Here is a 22,358-nt window from a genome sequence, read left to right on the forward strand (position 1 = left end):
ACCCCAATCAGGGGAGCGTGGCTATGCTTCGATGTGAGCAGATGTAAGCTTGGGGAGCTCTCCGGGTCTGTCATTGCTCCTGTGTAATGTAGACCCTGTAATTCCCAGTTTTTGCAGTGAATACATTGTGCATGAGCCTTCCTTCAGGGTCTAATGCCTTGTGAACTAGCTGAGCAGTGGAGATAAGACACAGAATGGCTTAACTAAAAGAGCGGAACAGCACCAATCTGGATTCTTAGATGGCAGTGGCACTGAGGGATCAGCAAACAGATTGCGGAGCGGATCTCCTCTAAAGGGTTTTGGTGCTGTACTGGGATCCTGAATAGGGAGAGGCACTTGGTGAACGTGTTGGAGAGCCCACAGTGCTTGGGCAAGAGTGGCCAATGTGCGTCGCTTTGACCGCACTAACTTGGCCTGCCCTTGCATCAGTGTGCGATGGCTAACGCAACCGGTTCCCTGCAGATCCACTTGAAATAGTGGCTGTTTGCTGCTCCCAAGTGAAGCTCTACAGAGCCACACCTGGCACTTTGGTGCATAAATTGGTTTGCAAGGCGCTTCACATTCCTTGTCCTGCATGGAGGGTAGCCCTTGCTGAGGAAGGCGGCACTCTGCTGGGCTCCCTAGATGGGACACCCACCTGTCCCCGGACTGCTAGGCAGAAGCGTGGTGCAAAAAGGGATAATTCAGTGGGCTGTAAATTCCTACATGTAACATCTCTCCATGATGTGGCCAGTTATGTGACTCCGCCTGTTCCTTTTAATAGAGATTTTCTGCTTCATCGAAGTACAGCACAGGGGCACTTGTCAGAGCCTTCACATCAGGCAGATGATCTGTGTCTCTGGCACCCAGGTTGAACTCAATATAGCTGATTTACCAGCTGCGGCCGGCCTCGTGGCAGGTTTAGATTACCCATCTGCTGATACCCAGCCTACAGGGATCAGTAAGTAGTGCTGAGTGAGAGTGGCGCTATACAGAAAATAATGGTAAAGCCAACCCCGGAGAGGGCTCCTCAAATGAAATAAATCAATGAGCTGCAGCATCCTGGGGGTAGTGAGGAAGGCCACAGGATGCCTAAGGTGGAAACAGCTCTTGAAAGTCATACAGAACAATTTGAAAAAATCCCAAAAGCCAAAATGGACCTGAAGGGTTTTTTGAAGGGCAAGATTGATGATGGGAAGGTAGATTTTGGTCTTCTCCATTCCGACTACAAAAGGCTTTCTGAGAGAGTTGAAGTAAACGAATTTACTCTGGCTACAATGTGGCCCTCAGTGCAGGAGTTACAGAAACAAATGCAGGTGTTACCTGAACAAGTTGGGTATTTACAGGTCAGTGCGGAAGACGCAGAGAGTCACTTCTGTAGGAACAATATTTGCGTCACAGTTTAACCTGAGGGGTTGGAGGGACAGTTCATGGAGTGGCATATGGAAAAGTGGCTTCTAGAAAATATCTTTGAGAGAACTTCCCCACTTCACTTTGTGGTTTAACGAGCTCACAAAGTGCTGGGTCATTCCCCGACCAATGGCACTTAGGCTCCCTAATTATAGAGATAAAGATTGTATTTTATACGTTATACAACAACACGGCCCATGGATGGTAGACAATAGCCAGGTTAATTTGTTCCCACACTACACAACATGGACAGAAAAGCTACAAAGCTCTTTTCTGGAGTTCAAAGCCTATTGCAGCAACTGAATTTGCAGTATGCCTTGTTGTTCCCTGCACGTCTGCATGTCCCTATGTTCAATACTCAGGCAGAGGTTTAGGAATGGCTTGAAACCGAAGTTGTATCAATATCGGACCAGGAAAAATGGAGGAAAGCAAGGCACCGTAAGGACAGGCATGGGCGTCTTAGATGGAGTGGAAACTTGTTTCGTCCATCAAGAAAGCCATCAGAAGAACGAGCCAAAGTGGTGACAGACTTGGAAACATATGACCATACTCAGGTAAGGTGCATGACTAGTCCTTTGATGTACTCAGAGGAAGAATATGAGTAAGAGGACTAAGTTGACGCTCTACACACTGGCCCTGCAATGACTCCTATAATGGCAAAAATGATTATTTGATTTAGCATGTGGCCCTCAGAAATGTGTATGACTCGCAGCACTGCCAATCACGTCCAAGAGGAGAGGGATCGTGGATTCGGTCAGAAGGGGGTGATTTGCAGGGTTGCGGTTCTGTAGGCAATCTAAGATTTGAGTAACACTCTGGTCAATGTACGCCTCTCCCCTACAGAGCACAAGTGTGTGGTGTGAGTCCATAGGTGACACGTTGAGAGTTGATGTTTTGTTGTTAATATATGTTTTATTTGTATTTATTTATACGTATTCAGGCTGGAATCCTTCAGATTGTAAAGGATTGTCCTTATGCACCAGTATTGGTTACCATGTTTCATGTAATGAGATACCCAAGGGGCAGAGCATTGTTAATGGATTATGGATGTAAGTGAGGTTTTCACCAACAACGCTGATATCTTAGACCCCTATATGGCACGATTCATTTAATTGGGTTACCTGGAATGTCAGAGGCTTGGCTACAGTATCTAGACTACACGAAATGTACTCCTGCTTAAAAAGATAGGAACATGAGATAGCATACCAGCAGGAAGTACACCTGCTGCAGCCTGACCTGGACGCCTTGCAACGCTCCTGGAATGGGCTGATAGTGGGTTCTAGTTATTCTTCCTTGGCCAGGGACACTAAGGTGTGGGTGGCTTCTGAGGTTCCATTTCAGGTTCTGCAGACACAAACGATCCTGTGGGGAAGAATATGATTCTATATGGGACACTGGCGGAAACTCCTTGAGGTGTAGCTAATGTTTATGCCCGTAAAACGGACCAGAAACAGTATTTAGAGTCACTACCTCATATTTAGCCTAATACTGTGACTGCAGTGGCATTAGGTGGAGACTATAATACATTGTGTTAGAAGTGGTGCTGGATCAGATCTTTACCCACATTAAGGGGAGTGCAAAGTGCTCTGGTTTCACATGGGTTTGCCTCTTGGCTTGGGTACAGAATTTGCAAATGGTAGCTCTATGGAGAGGGATGTAGCCGGAAGCCCATGAATACACATATTTCTCACCATTGTATGGGCTATTTAACGGATTGCACCTGTTCCTTGGTACTGGGGGTATTGAGAGAAAGGTGCAGACTATAGATTATTTGACTAGGGCTCAGTCAGCTCATAACCCTGGCTGGCAGCATCTTAAATGGAATGAAGACATCCCAAGTGTCTCACTGGGGAGACTACAGCCTGAGGCTTTGTACAATGCTGCATTTCATGCAGTGATAATTGAGCAAATTCATAGGTATTTCATAGAACATAAAGGGTCTGCCTCCAGTACATCTGTTGAATGGAACACCTTCAAGGTGGTAATTCGAGGACTTTGCATTAAAACATTTATGGAGATAGGCTTGGTCTACGTATGTTAAATACAGAGGCAGAATGAAAGGTCTGAGAGCTGGAATGTCAGGTGGTAACCAATAATGACAGACAAGTGGAGTGTTCTGCAGCCCATATAGACTATAGAACCCTGGTGGATCGTCTGTGTCAAGTCGATTATAAAACACGTCTCTTGGGCAGCCACAGAGAGGGAGATGAATCTCGTCTGTTCGTTGTCTGTTTGCTTAAAAAGAATAATAGTAACAAACCTTGGTGTGCTGTACGCAGTTCTACAGATGTGGTGGTTGGCTCACAGGGAGCTATCAACTCTGTATTTACACATTATTACTGAAAGTTGTATGCTATCAATTCCATATTCGATGAGTCGGAGGTGGCGGCCTACCTGAAATCACTGGAGATACCGCAGCTCACTCACTCGCTAAATGAAGTGTTGGGGGTCATCAATATGTCCAGAAGAGGTATCCTGTGCAATTAAACAGTTGGCCACAGGCAAGACACTGGGTCCGGATAGCTTACTTTCCCAATTTTAAGCCACCTTAAGAGTGACGCTAGTCCTCAAATTAATGAAACATATGCAGATGTGTATGATACTGGTCTATCACCAGATTCCACTAGAGAGTTGTACTGTTGAAACTAGACAAAGACCTGCCAGATGTGATATCCTATAGGCCCATTTCCTTACTGAACATAGAAAATAAGATCTTGAGAAAGGGACAGGCCACCATCCTGCTGCGGGTAGTAGGGATGATAATTCATAATGATCACAATAGGTTCATCCAAGGTCGAAATGTTCACTTGAACTTGCATCGCCTTTTCTGTGTCGTAGAAATGGTACAGAGGAAGGAGGCAAACACTGAAGTGGCATCTCTAGACACAGAAAATGCATTTGACATTCTTCCATGGTGGTATTTGTTTGAGGTCCTTGCTAAAATGGGTTTTCAGACTCGTATGTTACGACGGATATGATTGCTGTACTCTTTGCCTTTTATGAGGGTGAGTACAGGTCGTGTAGTCTCAGAGCAATGTGCTATATTCGGGGTTACCTTTTCGATGTTCACGGAGCCTTTGACTGCGAAACTGAGTTCTAGGGCTGTTGAGTGAGGTATACGACTTCCAGGGAGAGATCATATTATTTCACTATATGCGGATGATGCTCTTTTATTCTCCAAAGTCAGTCCTGTAGGGCTGGATCCATGCCAGATTTTTAGCATATCCTCATTTAGATAAATGTAGTTATCTTAAAAATCTGGCATGGGTCCGGCCCTCCAGGACAGACTTTGGAGAACCCTGCCTTAGGGATCCAATACCACATATGCCAGATGTATTTTAGGAACTATCAGTTTTCATACAGGTCTAGGGCTTCAAAATTAATGGTGGAAATATAGTATTTTCCCACTTCTGCAACATGTACCCATTCCAGGTTAGACGCCTATGGACTTTGGCTTAAATGGGAGCCAGGTGTTTTTAAATACCTGGGGGTGCAGGTATTCCAAGAACATGAACCGCTATACGTTTGAAACATGGGAACAGTGATGGTCTCGGAGAGACACTCACTTCAATTTTTTATACTATTTTGCAGCCCTCCCAGTATGGCTAAATTTAGGAGTTACAATCGGTGCTGGAGACATTGATATGGAATAGGGACAGATGCAGAGTGGCTCTAGGGAAAGCAACATGGCCACTAGATGCAGGCGGCAAGGGAGTGCCAAATTACGTGGGATACTGTCGCTCAGCAATTACAGTGAATCATGCACTGGATAGGGGAAGTTGACGATGCAAAGAGTGTGGAGGTCAGGAGATGTCTAGTTAGACATTCCCCGGTGGATATATAGTGGGGTAGGGTTGTGTTGCCGTCTCAGTGGCCCAGGACACTGTGCACAGTGACTAAGTGCTGGAAACAGTATATGAAGTGTACAGGTGGTGGAATGCCATACTGCATGGAACTACCCACGTGTTCTCTCTTTTGACATAAAACATAGGGATGCACAATTTACATAAAATTTTAGAATTGAAGCCAGAATAGATATAGTTAGAGACCTTTATAGAGAGGGTGCTATGGCCCACTTTGAGATGCTATGAGCTGATACGGAATTGACACCAGGCTATTTTTCTATATATGGGGCTTTGGCCAATGTGGTGCGATTAACGTGGAGTGCAGGATTGCATGAACCCACGAGTAAGGATACATTAACACTGCTATTGAACATATCGGCTCTGGCCGGGCTGGTGAGAATGTTCCTGGGTGCACAGGACATCTGCCCAAGATGCCTATCTGCAGGGGCTGATTTTTGCCACATGATGTGGGACTGCTGGATGACAGTCCAATTTTGAGAAGGTATACTGGCAGAAAATACAGATTTAGCTTGCATTCATGGCCGGCACCGATCGTGGTTGGAATGGAGGGTGTTAGGGAAAATGAAAATAATTTTTGTAATAATTTGTTTTTTAAAACTTACCATACTGCTGCATCTCTCCTCTGTCTCTCTTCCTCGACGCTCAGCACCACCGGAACGATCAGGAAGCACACCCAGGCCACCTAAGCCAATCACAACGCTGCAATCCAGCGTTGTGATTGGTCTGAGCGCCGCGATTCATTGCTCAGCCAGGGAATGGGAGCCTGAGCATGTTCTCCATCCACTCAGCCTGAAATGCAGCCTGGGTGGAGAACATGATAAGTGCGCATGAATGTTTGGCCGGCCCCAGGCCAAACATTCATGCACACTTGCAAAGCGTGCTCGCCACTCCCCCTGCTCCAGTGTCAGAGCAGCCCCACCCCACCCTGCAGAGCTGCCGCAGCAGGACAAAATAAAATGATCATACCCTCGAGTTATAATTTTTTTTTCCCTTTACTTCGCTGCTGCACAGCAGTGGGGCAACGCTCCTCCGCCTTATTTATTTTATTTATGGTTTTATAAAGCGCGTAGTCACCCAGTGGGTATCCCAGCGCTGAACCTTTTTACTCGCAAAGGGGATTTGGTCAGTAGAAGTGACGGCTTAGGGGAAGAGTAGGGTTTTGAGGGATTTTCTGAACCAAAGGAGGTTGGGTTCCGCTCTGAGGCTTAGAGGGAGTGCATTCCATTTATTTCCTGTATTGACCGAGAAACGGCGGCCACCTATGCGGGCCTTTTTCACCTTGGGAATAGTAATGAGGTTTCCGTGCTCCGAGCGGAGCGCTCTGGTGGGTCTATAGGGGGTGATCCAGTTGTTGAGTATGGGAGGGCCGGTGTTGTGTAATACCTTGTGGGCGAGACAAAGGGCCTTGAAAGTGACCCTTTCCCTGATAGGGAGCCAGTGCAGCCTCCTAAGTGCGGGTTTGGCAGATGATCTAGCCGGGGTGTTCGTTAGGAGTCGGGCTGCGGCGTTTTGAGCTTTTTGCAGAGTCTGAAGAGTGGATTCTGGAGAGCCCAGGTAAATGGCATTGCTGTAGTCCAGCCTGGATAAAATTAGGCCCTGGATCAGCATGAGACGCGGCTGGAAAGGTAGTAGCGGGAGTACCTTCCTGCAGGATTTAAGTAGACCGTAGCATATGCCGGCCGTCTTTCTTGCCTGTGTCCTGAAGGTAAGATCGGTCTCCAGCCACACTCCAAGACTCTTGACCTCCTTCTTGGGAGTGGGGGGTTCACCCATGCAGGCAGGCCAGATGTTAGAAGGGAGGTTCATGGTTTTATGTCCTAGGAGCAGGATCTCCGTTTTGGAGCCGTTTAATTTCAAAGCAGAGTCACTCATCCACTGATGTACATTGGAGAGACAGTCGTGGAGATTAGAGGGCTCTAACTTGGGGTGGGAGAGTGTCACCACCAATTGTGTGTCGTCAGCATAGCTGACGATAGTGACTCCGAAGGGAGAGACGAGTTCCTCCAGTGGGGCCATGTAAACGTTAAACAACGTGGGGCTCAGGGATGAGCCCTGGGGCACGTCGCACTGGAGGGGGATGGAGGGGGAGCGGCTTTCGCCTTCCCATACTTGGTAGGAGCGTCGAGAGAGAAAGGACGATAGCCATTTCAGCGCTCTGTCTTTGACCCCGATATTCTCCAGACGTTGCGTTAAGACCTGGTGGCTGACCGTGTCAAAGGCCGCGCTTAGGTCTAGGAGGACCACTGCCACTGATCCTCCTGTATCGATGATTTCTCTAGTTCTTTCTACTGCTGCGAGGAGAGCAGTGTCCGTGCCCTGACCTGGTCTAAAGCCTGTTTGTGAGTCGTTGAGGAGTTGGTTTGACTCTAAGTAGTGCGACAGTTTTTTATTCGCAAGTTTTTCGGCGACTTTACCTATCCAAGGAAGGAGTGAGATAGGTCTGTAGTTGGAAAGGTCTGCTGGGTCAAGCGACGGTTTCTTGAGAAGCGCTTTGACGACAGCCTCCTTCCAGTTTGAAGGGACCTCTCCCTGTTCCAGCGAAATGTTAATGAGGGCTGTCAATTGGGGAACTATGGTCAGCGGGATGTTTTTAGCGAATCGTATGGGGACTGGGTCACTAGGGGCTCCGCTCTTGATTGTGGTGAGTATAACACTTATTTCCTCTTCTGTAACTGGGCCGAGCGACTCCAAAGAGGGCTTGTCGGGAGGGGGCCGCTGCTCCTTAGCTCTCTCTATGGAGTCTGAGTTGGCGGTCGGGAGGGAGGTGAGGATTTTTTTTATTTTTTCGTCAAAGAAGGTGGCCAACTTGACGCATTTTTCCTCCGCTGCTTTGGGGTCCATGGGTTGCTGTGGGGGGTCAGGGACATGGAGGAGTTCTTTGAGGATGGAGAAAGTCTCCTTGGATGAGCAGGAGGAGCTTTTTATTTTTTCCTCATAGTAAGCCCTTTTGGCGTCTTGTAGGGCACGTTTATATGCTTTAATTGAGAATTGATAAGCGCTTTTCTCTTCTATGGACTTGTTTTTCCTCCACGTGCGTTCTAACTTTTTGCATTCTTTTTTAAGGGCAGTGAGGGCGGGTGTGTACCAGGGGGCGGGGTTGATTCTTTTAAAATGTTTTAAAGTGTTGGTTAGTGGGATGAAGCTATCTAAGGGTCGGACTAGCCAATCCGTGAATTCTCTGTCCGCGGTGTTTGGCTCCGTGGATAGGGGGGCGATGGTTTCACGTAGTTTGGCCTCCCATTCCTCTGGTACTAACTTGTGCCATCGTCTGGTTAGTATCCTTGTTTTTTGTTTGAGCGCTGGTGTCGTTTCGAGTGACCAGTGCAAAAGGATCAGCATATGGTCTGTCCAGGGAAGGGGAGTAGGGTCCTGGACGTATAGGTTCTTAATGTTGGAGAAGATAGGGTCAAGAAGTTGACCTTTCTCATGGGTGGCTTTGGGGTTTTGCAGATGGAGGTCGGCTGTAGTGAGATCAGCAAGCAAGTTTGCTGCGGCATTGTCCGTGGGGTCCAAAAAGTGCATGTTAAGGTCCCCTAGGAGGAGATAGTTAGAGACTGAAATAGTCTTAAGTGAGATGTGGTCCATTAGAGTATTGGTGAATTCGCCTAGAGAGCCTGGTGGCCGGTACACTAACAGTCCCGAAAGGGAGGTAGATGGAGAGATCTGGATAGTGAAGTGGCAGTTCTCGCAGTCTTTAATGGTCCCATATTCAATTCTACATTTAAGATGGTGTTTGTAGAGTATGGCGAGGCCGCCACCTCTACCGATTGGTCTGTTCAGGCAACATATTTGGTAACCAGGGGGTGTTGCATTGGCCACATCGAAGTCATTGTGCGGGGTCAGCCATGTTTCCGTCAGAAATAAAAGATCTAACACCGCATCCTGAACGAGGATGTTAATTTCGTGGGCGTGCTTTACTAAGGATCTGCAATTCAGAAGGCCAAGCCGAAGTCCTTGGTGGCGTTCCGTTTCCTCGGGTCTATTGCAGCGGATGCATCCTGCATAGGGGGTGTCTTCCTTGAGGATGTATTTGCACTGGGGATGTTTTTTCGGGTTCCAGGCGAGCAGTGATCCTCGGGAGTATGATATGCGCTTTTGCAGATTGGGCATAGTGGCTAGGCCTAAGGCCGTCTGGGCCCGGACGGGCCCAGACGGGGTTGCCTTTGGCGCGCCTTCGGCGCGCTGACGGCGCGCCCGCTGCGCCCGTCCGCTGCGCGTCCGGTGATTGCACATCTTTTGAGGGAGCGGAAAGGGGCGGGTGGGCGTCGCCTAGGGTAGGCGTGGCCTCGGTTCCTCGCCGTCAATGGCGGCAGAATCGTTAGCTTTCACAATTGTTTGTTTGCAGCGAAGATCGCTGTTTTAGGCGTTTCTGTAGCCCGTTTCTGGTGGAGCCAGGCAGGTGAGTGCAATTTTAAAATCAGGTGTTCGGCGAAGTAGTGACACAAGATATACAGATTTTTTAAAAAGGTGATCTCCCGGCTTCCGCCTCAGGAGTAAAGCAAGTTCTGAAATCGACGCCCTGTCAGCAGCGTTTTATACTGGTTTGGGCGGGTGGGCGTCGCCTAGGGTAGGCGTGGCCTCGGTTCCTCGCCGTCAATGGCGGCAGGATCGTTAGCTTTCACAATTGTTTGTTTGCAGCGAAGATCGCTGTTTTAGGCGTTTCTGTAGCCCGTTTCTGGTGGAGCCAGGCAGGTGAGTGCAATTTTAAAATCAGGTGTTCGGCGAAGTAGTGACACAAGATATACAGATTTTTTTAAAAAGGTGATCTCCCGGCTTCCGCCTCAGGAGTAAAGCAAGTTCTGAAATCGACGCGCTGTCAGCAGCGTTTTATACTGGTTTGGGCGGGTGGGCGTCGCCTAGGGTAGGCGTGGCCTCGGTTCCTCGCCGTCAATGGCGGCAGGATCGTTAGCTTTCACAATTGTTTGTTTGCAGCGAAGATCGCTGTTTTAGGCGTTTCTGTAGCCCGTTTCTGGTGGAGCCAGGCAGGTGAGTGCAATTTTAAAATCAGGTGTTCGGCGAAGTAGTGACACAAGATATACAGATTTTTTAAAAAGGTGATCTCCCGGCTTCCGCCTCAGGAGTAAAGCAAGTTCTGAAATCGACGCGCTGTCAGCAGCGTTTTATACTGGTTTGGGCGGGTGGGCGTCGCCTAGGGTAGGCGTGGCCTCGGTTCCTCGCCGTCAATGGCGGCAGGATCGTTAGCTTTCACAATTGTTTGTTTGCAGCGAAGATCGCTGTTTTAGGCGTTTCTGTAGCCCGTTTCTGGTGGAGCCAGGCAGGTGAGTGCAATTTTAAAATCAGGTGTTCGGCGAAGTAGTGACACAAGATATACAGATTTTTTAAAAAGGTGATCTCCCGGCTTACACCTCAGGAGTAAAGCAAGTTCTGAAATTGACACGCTGTCAGCAGCGTTTTATACTGGTTTGGGCGGGTGGGCGTCGCCTAGGGTAGGCGTGGCCTCGGTTCCTCGCCGTCAATGGCGGCAGGATCGTTAGCTTTCACAATTGTTTGTTTGCAGCGAAGATCGCTGTTTTAGGCGTTTCTGTAGCCCGTTTCTGGTGGAGCCAGGCAGGTGAGTGCAATTTTAAAATCAGGTGTTCGGCGAAGTAGTGACACAAGATATACAGATTTTTTAAAAAGGTGATCTCCCGGCTTCCGCCTCAGGAGTAAAGCAAGCGGAGGATCCGCCACTGTTAGCAGGTACCACAATGAATATGTTCCTTGAATTTAGTTTATTGTGATTGATGCCTCATACTAAGAATAACAAACAGATCTGTGCATTTATTGATTTGGCCTTAATACTGGCAAAACAAAGGATAGCAAGGACTTGGAAGGCTGCAGCGGCACTGAAGATAATGGATTGGTTGGTGGAAGTGCATAGGTGGTCAGATTCTGAAGTGGCTGCCATACGCTCATCACAGAGAGTGTTGGGGAGGGCTATGCCTCATTTGGATTGGAATTCAATTTTAACTAAACTTGAGGCGAAATCGGATGAAATGCCCTCATGTATCATTTCTGGGACTTGTTGTCCTGGTCGATCTGAGTGATTCTCTGACCCAGGGACCAGATTTTTGTGAGATGAATAGGAGAGATCTGTTCTGCAAATGCGAGCAATGCAGTTGTGACTCGCACCACGCTCAGTTGACATATGTTGGATAATAGCTATGAGAACTCCAGCCCGATTAGTTTGGTTGAGTGTGCCATGTAGAGTATATCTCGCTTACAGTAAGACATGGCGAGTTATAGTTTAATAGAGTTCTGGTGTGTTCACAGCTGTCAAATTAAATTAAATTATTATTTATTGATTAGTAGGAGGTGTTTTCAGACAGTTATGGGAAACACTGGAGATGATTAGTGATGAGTTACACCATCAGTGTTTCTTTCCTGGAAGGAGGTACTAGATCAGATTAAAAGTATCATTGGGTACCTGGAGCAACATCACTCAGCTTCCATAATACTGAATATACGTTACCCTACTGTTGAAGGTTATGACCAAAATTAATAGGAATTTAATTTTAGATATGTTCCTGGCATCTAAACTGGAATTTAAACTTCAATGGAAACCAGCTGACGTGCCTTAAAGTGCAGTCTCTAGGGACATGGACCCAAATATTGTGGAATATCCTCACCGTGGAGCCCCAGATGCGTTCAATCAATAATAGCTATGAACAGTTTGACCAGATGAAGACATTGTTGATTGATCAGTTTACCATTGACATTAAAGGTGTCCTTGAACACACAGGGCACGGTGACTGTATTGGAACAACTGACCTTCTCGCCAGTAGTTATGAGGTGAAGGAGAAGGCGCCGTCATGATGGACTGCACTGCGATCTGGTAGCAACAACCCATGTTGGTGATGGTGTTGAGTAGTCCAGCAATGTACACAAAATATGTTTTGTCTATGGATGGCAGTGTACATCTAATCTAGGGGCTTTTTAACTTTCTCCATTGTTAATGTACAATTCAATAAAACGTTTATCAACAAATAAACTTTATCTTGCCATATAAATATAAATTTGCTTTGTTTCACTCATAGTTGCGTATGTCCACCTGATGTCATAACATTTTCTGCTATATTTGCAACCAGTAGAAATATATATTTGTATCTTAACAAGAATTGGTGGTATGATTCTTGATTATAGACATCCTGTGTATTCTGTCCGACCCTCTGTCTGAAAAGAGAAAATGCAATAACCTAAACAAGGGAGTCGTGGAAAGAGGATCGTTTCTTCTGCAGCCTATTTTAAAAGTAACACACCAGTTGAGGTTATGCGGATCTGACAGCTCATAACCACCAGTTACAGTAAGGCCTACACATGCATAAGGCCTACACATGCATAAGCTTCACCTGTGCTAGAACTCATTACTGTTGAAGGCTACACAGAAGCACAAGAGGGTTGAGGCAAGAATATAGAGCTCAGTGAAGACTACAATCAGGGGCTCAAAATATCAAAATATTTTCTGATTACTTAAAAAGTAAATGAGGTATAAGGACCCCTTTTAAGAAGAATGTGCTTGACTTCTTGTCTGTCGCATGTTCTTCTGGAAGAGCTGGTAAAACTCAATTTCAAAATACCAGCATCATTTTCGTGAAATGACAAGGCATAGTTGCTATGCTCAAAAGCATTTTTACCATATTTTCCTCACCCCAGTCCAGCCACTACTGCGTGAGCCCTGAACACTGCTGCATGGACAGGATAAATGACCACAACAAATATTAACTTCACTTGCAATTCCATGAACTTCGCAATGTGCGTGTAGTCTTCCTCTTCCTGTAGTGCAACATGTTGGGCTTAAAAGTTCTTCATAATGCTTTTTGCAAGGCAAGTCTCGTAGTCACTGTTCTGGCTCATGGAAGCCTTACGTGGCATCACACTGAACCATCTCCGATAGGAATGGTTCTGTTTCCTCCACCAGATTCCTCTTAGCCATGGACCTTAGTAGGATTAAATGTCTTGCCTTCGCCTTAGTTTAGAATAGGAACTGCTGCCTTCTCTTGCGGTGAGACATTTATTTCTTTGCACACATCTCACCTTTGTATAAAGTTTCTAATAATTGACATCTGTTCCTTCCCCAGGGGAGTGAGACACCCTTCGATTTTGCTGGCCTTTGGATACATCTCTCAGTCATGGCTCTGGGTAAAAAGGTCCATACTCTTCTTCTCCCTGCAATTTGAGGGCTAGAGAAGAGGAGGTCAAAGTAAATGATCCCTTAGAGCATGCCTTTAGCAGGCTCCATCAGTCTCACAGCAACATTGATTCTGGTTCTCTGCAAACAGCTCACAGCCTGACATACATTTTTAGCTGCAATCTGGTGCCACTATAAGAGAACCGCTTACCGACATGTCCACCAACCCAATGCTCCGTGTGTGTCCCATGTGCATCCCCGCGTAGCACATTCCATGGCAATTGCAAAGCAAGCACCAGAGGACTGTGCTCTCTGGTGGGAACATCCATTCTGTCCTGAGGCAGACTAAGATTGCAAGAGCTCCCGGAGCATGCCTTAGACCACGAGGCCGGAATATGGTACAAAGGAGTCTGTGTGGAACTTAGGAGCAAAGGATCAATCTCGCGCATGGCAGAATTTGTAGGTAAAGTCTGTGACAAGCAACTTTGGCAGTCCTATTTCTAAATATCAAACAGAAATCAGAGTCATTCTGTATGTTTCGTAGAAGTATTAAATCATTTATTTTCTGCATTTTCTGAAGTAGATATGTTTACGTTCAATAAATGAAACATATTTGCACCTTCACAAGATGGGAAAAGATTTGAGGTATGGGATAGTATGCCATATTGCCATTTCACAAACAATTATGCAAAGTGTAATTATTCAAAAAGTATGGAAGAAGCATTTGATAATGCGATGGTGTTCTTTTTTATACAAGGTACAGTTGCACCCCGAGAATGGAAAGGACCCCGCTTTGTGATTGAATGGACAGATGGCTCGCAGTCCATTCAGTTGGCTACTCACATGTTTGCTATTCTGCCAGAGATGCACAACCTGGGCGTAGGAAGCCACGTACTCGCCGTAGCCGACACTCACCCAGAATCCTTTGCCTACATGCCTGGGATGGTCATGAAAACAAACAACAAGGAGTGGCATGTCCAGTTTATTAATGGACAAAGGTAAGTGTTCTGGAACAGAAACCTGAATTTAAAGGCAGACATCAGTGGACTCAACCCCACAGGACTGAGTGCCATGTGGCTGCTGGATGGCACTGAACAAGGCATGTGTGTTCAGTGCCAGTCTTCCTAGAGATCTGCTCGTTACAATCTAGACAGGGTGCCAATGATGAGGTAACAGCAGGGGGGAGAAGCTCCATCAGTGGTAGTCGTTTTGTCAAGTTTATGGTTTTAGCTGGAGTTAACACTCACTCGAGCCTGTGGATGTAAATAGTTTCTTGATACAATCAATTGCTAATGAATTAAAATATTTTCCTTATTTCCCTTAATCTGATTAATCTAATTAAGCTTCTATTAGCTGGCTCACCCTGAAACACATGTAGGCACAGCATTTATCTGCCACTTTAACTATAGTCAGTATCGACGCTGTCATCATAAGCCAGGCTTCTCACCTGCACGCCCCTGCGCTCACTCACTCGCAAACACTTGCAGTCCAGCACTCTTCAGGAACCCTCATACACTCCTTCACCTGCAGACTTCTCATCTCTTCTTCGTCTTGTATCTGATCTACCGACCACCAGGAAACGGAGAGAGCTCCATCGATAGAGTCGCCGACTGTCAGGCACACACACATTCACGAACAGCACCAGGAGCATCAGCTTAGGAAATCCACCCCCAAGACCCTCCGATAAAGAAAACACTTGGGAATTGTCCACGTCGCTTTTTTTCGGTTAATTCCCTGTTTCCTGATTGTGAAACATAACTATCAGAGCCCTTTAAAGGCACATAATCCACAAACCGCCCACTGATTTCAGATAAGTAGCGAAGAGGGATATTTTAAGACTTGGAATTCCCTGCTGTGACAGCCACCACATTGGTAATAATCTGTAGCACAGCAAGGTGGCTGAGACCCCCAGTCATTCGCTCATGCCTGGATTCAATGCTGGCAACACTGAAAGTTGCACAGGCCACACTAGAATAATGTGATTGTGAAACTGCATGTTATGCATGCCACTTGCATGCCGCTCTTGAGCAATCACAGAGCCCGTAATTTCACTCTCAGACGTGGATCCCTTCTTGTTACATCCCTAATAGATTCAGCTCGAATGAAATTATATGGTTACTCAGTACAGAACGACTCTGTCTGTTAACCCACCTGATTTTATCTTTCAAAAGGCGAGGTCGCAAACAAATGAGAGAGATTTAGGGCAAGGGCCAAAGGAGATGTGCCGAAGCCTGTCTATTTAGAGCTGCTAATAGCTCACACAGGGACATTTTAAGGATTTTGGGGGCCCTGGGCCAAGCATATTTTGGGGGCCCCTGTTAGGAACAGTTTTGAATTCATGATCCAATTTCAGCTTTTTCATGCCCTCTTTGGCTGGGTCATTGAAAATGCACATGCGCACTCGTCCAAATTCTAATGATATTTACATGTAATATTCAGGGATAGTTATGTGCATGGGCGTAGGAAGTGTGGGGGACGTGGGGATATATCCCCCACAGATTTTGGAGTGGGGGGACACGGGGGACAAGGGTGTGGGGGACGAGGGGACAAAGGAATTTCCCATCTCCCTTCTGTTATCACAGGGCCATTAGCACGCGAAAGCGCTACCTAATGGCCCTGCACTTGACCTGCCTGGAGTCAGGCCACCCGCCCTCTGCCTTTTGTTATGCTGCAGGAAGGCTCAGCCGTTCTGGGAAGGGCAGAGAACGGAGAAAAAATAAACGCTGTCTCTTTCCTTCATGGCAAGGACCGTGTCCACTACTCCTGATCTGCCTCTGGCGGCTGCCCTCCTCTCTTTATTCCTCCATCTCTTTCTGTCTCTGTCTCGCTCCTGCTTACGCGCTGATTTCAAGAGGCAGCTCTTAAGGTACTCTCTCTTGCCTGTCCTTTTCTTTTTTTGTTCCCCTGTGAAATTGATCCAAAAAAGGCTGAACACTTTGGCTGTAAATGTCCTCATTTTCTGACCGTTTTCTATTGAAAAGAAACACCTCGGAATGGAGAGAAAAAATAGTTAAATACCTAAATAAAGCAATACAGAGTGGACAGCAGACAGGCCAGACTGTTATTTACACCCACACACATTAGCGCCACTTTACGGAGTTTGCCAGTGAAAGCGCTACTTTCTTTTTTATCTTCTTTCCTTGAACAACATTGTTTTCCCAGGGTGGGTAAGTGCGCCATTCCTAAAGGTACTGCAATACCTGGTTGATGGGTAGAGTGGAAACGTTTAATATGATCGTTTTCAACTTTTTAATTATTTTAGCTTATAAAATGCGGCTCTGTGTTTGGGGATGTGGTCTTTTTTAAACCAAACTGCATACATTTTGAAAGGATATAAGCAATGGACATTGAAAGGTGTCCCTTCCTGGTCCTGTAGCCATGTCTTGAACTTTTCAGGCAAAATCACTTACTGATTTCTGAATAATGAGTTTAAAACTGTTAAGGTAACCATGTTTTTTTCTGATTACAGTTCACATGCTTTGCTTATTCTTGCATTCCCTATGAGTGTTTGCTTTTTCCAGGGTGTTATTCATTTTTTTTCAGGCAGCATTTTACTGTTGTCTAGTGCATAATTTGAATTTAGTCGCAGCACAATTGAGTTGTGCTGAAGGCAGTGCGAGTTTCTCTCAGTGGGGCAGTATGTTGTTCAGTGTGGGAGAGAATGTGGCACTCTGGCCAGAGCTGCTGAATTTGGAACTGGAGAACCATGTTCAGACCTTCATGACCAGTTCACCATACCACACTCCTGACAGAGCTTATTCTGATGCTACACCTTAGAAGGCCCAATAGACCTTAGAAGCCCAGGTGTCTTAGCACCCGCAGGTGGACCTGTCCACCACAATCCATACTGCAGTTCACTTCCAGTCTTACGGGCAGGCATATGAAGAAGCACATCCTAGATCGACAGTGAATCTGTCACTGAGGTCACAAGACCCTTGAGGCCAGTCCACCTCACCCATTGGTACCTCCATTGGCCTTTTTCCAGCACTAGCAGTGCAACTTGCCAGGGGTTGGCAATGTAGGATTTGCATGCACACCAAACTTAGGGGGAGATTATAATGGCAGTGGGACCGCCACGTCACCCCGTCGGTGGCGGTCCCACCGCCATTGGTGACTGCATCACAGCCCGCAATATTACAATGGCGGGTGGTTACCTGGCGGTCGGAAAGACCAACCACCACGCACCCGACGGGCTTCTTGAGCCCGCCGGTGTGGTGGAGGGGCTTGTGGTTCCTACAATGCTGGTGGTGCCTACCATGCACCGCAGCAGGGATTACGATGTCCCTTACCCGCCAGCTTATCAATGGCGGTTCACCTGCCATGGAAATGCTGGCGAAAGGGACATTGGGGGCCCGTAGCAGGCCCCTTTACCCCTGGCCCTCAGACATGGGTCCTGGGGGGCATCTATGATGCCCCACAACATATCACTGCACCATGTGGCAGGCACCGATATATTTAACATGTTCCTTTTTTTTTTTTACTTTGCGGCGGATGATGCAGCCAGCAGCACCTGCTGCAATGTAAAAGATAGGCACTGCGAACACCGTAGTGGCAGTCACATTGTAATGCCTATCGTGGGGCCCCCACCTGGAAGGCCAGCGGTCCCATTCCCCGATTCGATGGCGGTGGTACTGAAGTCCGCCTGCCATCGTAATCAGCCCCTAAGTTTGCATTTTATGAATATGATTCAGCGGGAAATAAATTGATGTTTGCAATTTAATTGACTTTGGTTGGCCTCTTATCTATGAGATTTCCCTGTTGAATGTGCCTTTACATTATACATTTTTGGTTGTATGAATTGATTGCATACTACACTCTCCTACAGGTATTAATTTGAGTGTCATTAGGAGTGTCTGGGACCAATTGTTTTCTTAGGAATTGTTTTCTTTACTAACCTTTGCAAAGGGCCCTAAACTTCACAGCAACACAAGTCACATTTATTTTAGTAATTTGGGATCTGTTTGAGCTACAAAATTGTTTTGGAGGAAATCGTTAGATTATGCAGCAGATGATGTATTATGTGGCAAATATGATACAGCCATAGTTAAGTGGAAAACATTTTTCCACTTAATTTTGCCCCAACATTGTAGTTGATCAATTTGTAAGTTCCCCAAACCCAAAAGTCGAGTTTGGGCACAGTTTGCATTTTAAAAGCAGCCCTATAACACAGGGCCACTTTTAAACTGACCTCAGGCTTCAGCAGTGCACACATGCAAGCGCAGAAAGGGCTGCTGGCCTCTAAACTGCCATGCCCTATTATATTCTAGGGACTTAAAAGTGGTTCTAATCCCCCTGCCCTATTATGTACTAGGGCCTTATAGGAGAGGTCATGCCAATCATAGGGGTACCCTAACCCATAGTGCACCCTAGTGTATGTAGGTGTTTTCACTGTATTTTTAAGTGCCTCTTTCAGAATAGCACTGGCTGTTTAGGCAGAGGCCAGGGTCAGTCAGTCAGGTACCACCAGTACCAGTCAGCAAAAAGTTGGGGAGTGCCCAGGGCGGCTTTGCAACACTAGAGAAACACAAACTCAGAATGTAAAACATAACACCATGGTTGGGGGGTTCTCTTCAATAATCAGAATTGATTTCTATCCTAATGAACCCATTTTCCAACATTAGGATAGGGAAAGACTGGGGAAAAATCACAACATTCTAATCTATACAGTGAAGTTTTTATGCAGCTCTTTGATGACGGTTATTAGCTCACTGTTCAATGTTAGGATTTTAACTTATAAACTTCAAATACCAAAAGAATATCTCAGACAAAAGCAGTAACTCACTGACCTATTGAATTAAAACTTTCACTAGACAAGCCTTCGATCTCTCTCAAAAAAAGAACATTAATCACCAAAGTTATCTTCACATTTTTATTGTTGCCTGAAAATTGCTGGAGACCAGGAATGCAGCAGCAGGTACTTTTCAAACCCTAATGCACTTGCAAACACGACGCCCCCACCCTAAGTCAGCGGCCTTTGTTTGCTTTGTGCATTAAGATGCAAGATTCATATATATGTTTTTTTAAACATTTGGTCTCATTACTATATGAATGTAAATAACAATAAAGCATACATGCAAACTGTGACTACATGCCCGCTTTTCTCAATATTTCACTCCGAAAGTATGCGATTGTATTTGTTTAACGGGTGGTGATTTGTATAGGGTCACTGGAAAGTGCACAAGGTTGTCCCTGTCCCCCCCAGAATTTTAGTGTCTCCTACGCCCCTGGTGATGTGTGTTTTCAATATTGTAACGTAGCAGCTGCTCACTAATATTACTGCAAATAATCTCTGTGACACTCTCCCATTTCTCATATGTGTGGTTCTGATTTGATTTTATAACTTGTTTATGGCTGTTGCATGTCACATAAACACAACTTTTCTCTACAAAATGTCTATAATAGACACTCACATATCAATCACATGGAAAATAAAGCAAAGGAAAACGGTATTTGAAATAATCTGTGTAAGAGTTATTCAAGGTCATCAGGGCAAGACTGCAGAACAGAGCTGGGTCTGTCAGGGGGCCCCCTGAAGGTCTGGGGCCCTGGGCCAGAGCCCACTTTGCCCCTGCCTTAAAACGTCTCTGAGCTCACAGTGACCATTAATAGGTAATTGTACATTTTACCCACCATTAAATAAAAGGCACATGAATCTGTGACATTAACATATAGTCTGCACAGTTCTCTTTCTATTCCGAATGCAACAGACGTGACCTAGTGCCCACATCGCCTTTTCTTTCCACGCCGTTGCTTCATCCCTGTTTAATCAAGCAGCCTAGGTATGCACAGTTTGGGCTCATACACCAAGAAAGAGTTATTTGGGATTTTTCACAAGATGGATGCCTTATCTACCCAGGGCACGATGACTTACAAGTGCTGGTCCTGCGCGATGGTACTCGGTGCCTATCTCAGGTAAAAGCACACACTGGGTAATCAGCGAAGGGGCCTTGCAGCCCTTTCTACTGTATACAATTCAGCCACAGATGTACCTAGGACCATTTACTCATTTGCATGTGTCAAGGAATACTCCTTTGGTCTGGCATAGGCTTCCTCAATGGAGCATGCCCCAACACACCACCCAAGTGAGGTGGAGAAGGGGGATCCACCAGGAGGTGGTACATGTTGTGTGCTTCTTCCTCGGTTTCCTGCTAGAGGACTCAGCCCTGCCACATCAAATAATCTCTAGACTAGCCCCTTGGCGCTATAGCGCAGAGAGAGACCGCTCGAAGAACGCGTGAAACCCTGCGTTTGGTCCCGAACGAGGCACCGTTGGGCCCGCATGAGAGCAGGTGGTAACCCCTTTTCAGTGGAGATACGTGACATGCAAAGGGAGAACTAACAGATACCGGAAGCACTGCTGCTGCTGAACCAGTGAAGCCAGACAAGTGCATGCTGGGCACCAGGGCAATCCCCCAGCATGCTCCACAGCAACCAGAGGCGCGCCCTGGTTCGCATGCACGTGTGTTCTCTCAGGTGACAGCAAACTTAGGGTGTGTAATCACTTTACTGGCAAAGCATTTAAAAGCCTAATCTACAAGTGTCAAAATCTTAAACTAAATTGCCAGTGTTGCTGCTATGGAAATCAATTTAAAGTCACAGTGAAATGTATATAGAACGACGACTAACACAACTTGTGACTGTAACTGTCAGATGTTGTTTTAAATTCCACCTCCTGACGGGGGCTGTGGAGAATTATATTCACGTTTTACGGTAATCTTTGAGGTGGAAATACCGCCCTTCAGTTTTAAGTCTTCTCATAATCACTGTTGTGCATTGTTGGTGTTTGTATTTGTGCACCTGTGTGTGTGTATGTGAAACATGGTGGTGTTTTTATATGTGTATGCAGGGCCGACTGCAGGGAGGTGAGAGCAGTGCGGCCGCACTGGGCGCTGACCAGGGCGGGTGGTCACTGACCTAAGGGGTGGCGCTGTGTTTAGCAATAACTTACAATTTAAAAGAACCTGCTGCAGTGTTCCCTGTGCGTCCAGCTTTCAGGCAGCAACAAAAATGTCAAGATAGCTCATGTGATTAATGTTCCTGCTAGAGAGAGAGATCGGAATGTTGTCTAGTGGCAGGTTTGACTCCCCATAAAGTAGCGCAGAGGGTTAATATGCCTGCTGCACAGAACAAATCTGTATTTTATGAGGATAGCTGAGTGGATTAGTAATGCCAGCCTCTACCAGCGCTTTGAAACAAATGAAATGTGTGGGAGAGAAGGGCTATGAAGAGTTGAGGGGCACTGTTGCCGGGTGGTAGTAAGAGTATCCGAGTAGGAGGTCATGGGGCGGGTGGAGAACAGCGCTAAAGCCGGCCCTGTGGTTATATGTGTTTCTATGCACGTGTCATGGTGTGTCTCTGCATGGCTTGTGACTGTAAAACACTTCTCAAATGAACTCTGGTCCCGAATGTAGCGGCTCAGTGCTCTTCTTCAGTGTGGTTCCAGTGTAAAAATCTGGCCCGGCATGCCAATAATAATGTGTTGCCTTTTTATTTTTTTTCCAGTGCACTGCTGCATCACCGCAACCAAATGTACAGGATCTCAGAAAAGTACTACAAGTTATCTGAGATGTTCTTTGAGAAGGTTCACCGATAACTCAATGTATTTAGATACATGACTTGGAACTATGACAATAATGTACAGAATTTAAAAAATAAAAAGTGGTACAAGTTTTTGTTTCTTTATGCTCTGATCTATTTTGTGAAATACAGTGAAAACTGCTTTAGCATGTTTCAAATAATTTATTATATTTTTTCAGCTGCGTGGGATGTAGTGGAGAATTTGAAACTTCTTTCGACTCGTGGCAACATCCCTGGAAACTTGTTCCTCAAATACAGAACTTCACATTTAGCACAACAGGGAAGAGCATTCCATAAGACAATAAAAATGTGCAAAACGTCTGTTCAAAAATCCATCTATTTGCATGCACCTGCCTCTGATTATTTAGGTCTCGCCTGACCCAGCGCATGCGCTGGTC

At 46.1% G+C, this 22,358-nt stretch overlaps 1 protein-coding gene across 3 annotated transcripts in view; it reads left to right on the top strand.

The window, feature by feature from the left end:
- LOC146862826 (uncharacterized) overlaps positions 1-22,039 on the top strand; it is a 354,446-nt gene extending 332,407 nt beyond the window's left edge. For all 3 annotated transcript variants that reach the window (XM_085643304.1, XM_085643305.1, XM_085643306.1), the window contains 2 exons: positions 14,141-14,381; positions 21,886-22,039. In XM_085643304.1, the coding sequence (XP_085499430.1) occupies positions 14,141-14,381; positions 21,886-21,976 (332 nt within the window). In that variant the 3' untranslated portion in view covers positions 21,977-22,039. The remainder of the gene's footprint in view (positions 1-14,140; positions 14,382-21,885) is intronic.
- The last annotated feature ends 319 nt before the right edge of the window (positions 22,040-22,358 follow it).

The sequence above is a fragment of the Triturus cristatus genome, chromosome 2_2 (assembly GCF_964204655.1).
Source record: "Triturus cristatus chromosome 2_2, aTriCri1.1, whole genome shotgun sequence".
Lineage (NCBI taxonomy): Eukaryota > Metazoa > Chordata > Amphibia > Caudata > Salamandridae > Triturus > Triturus cristatus.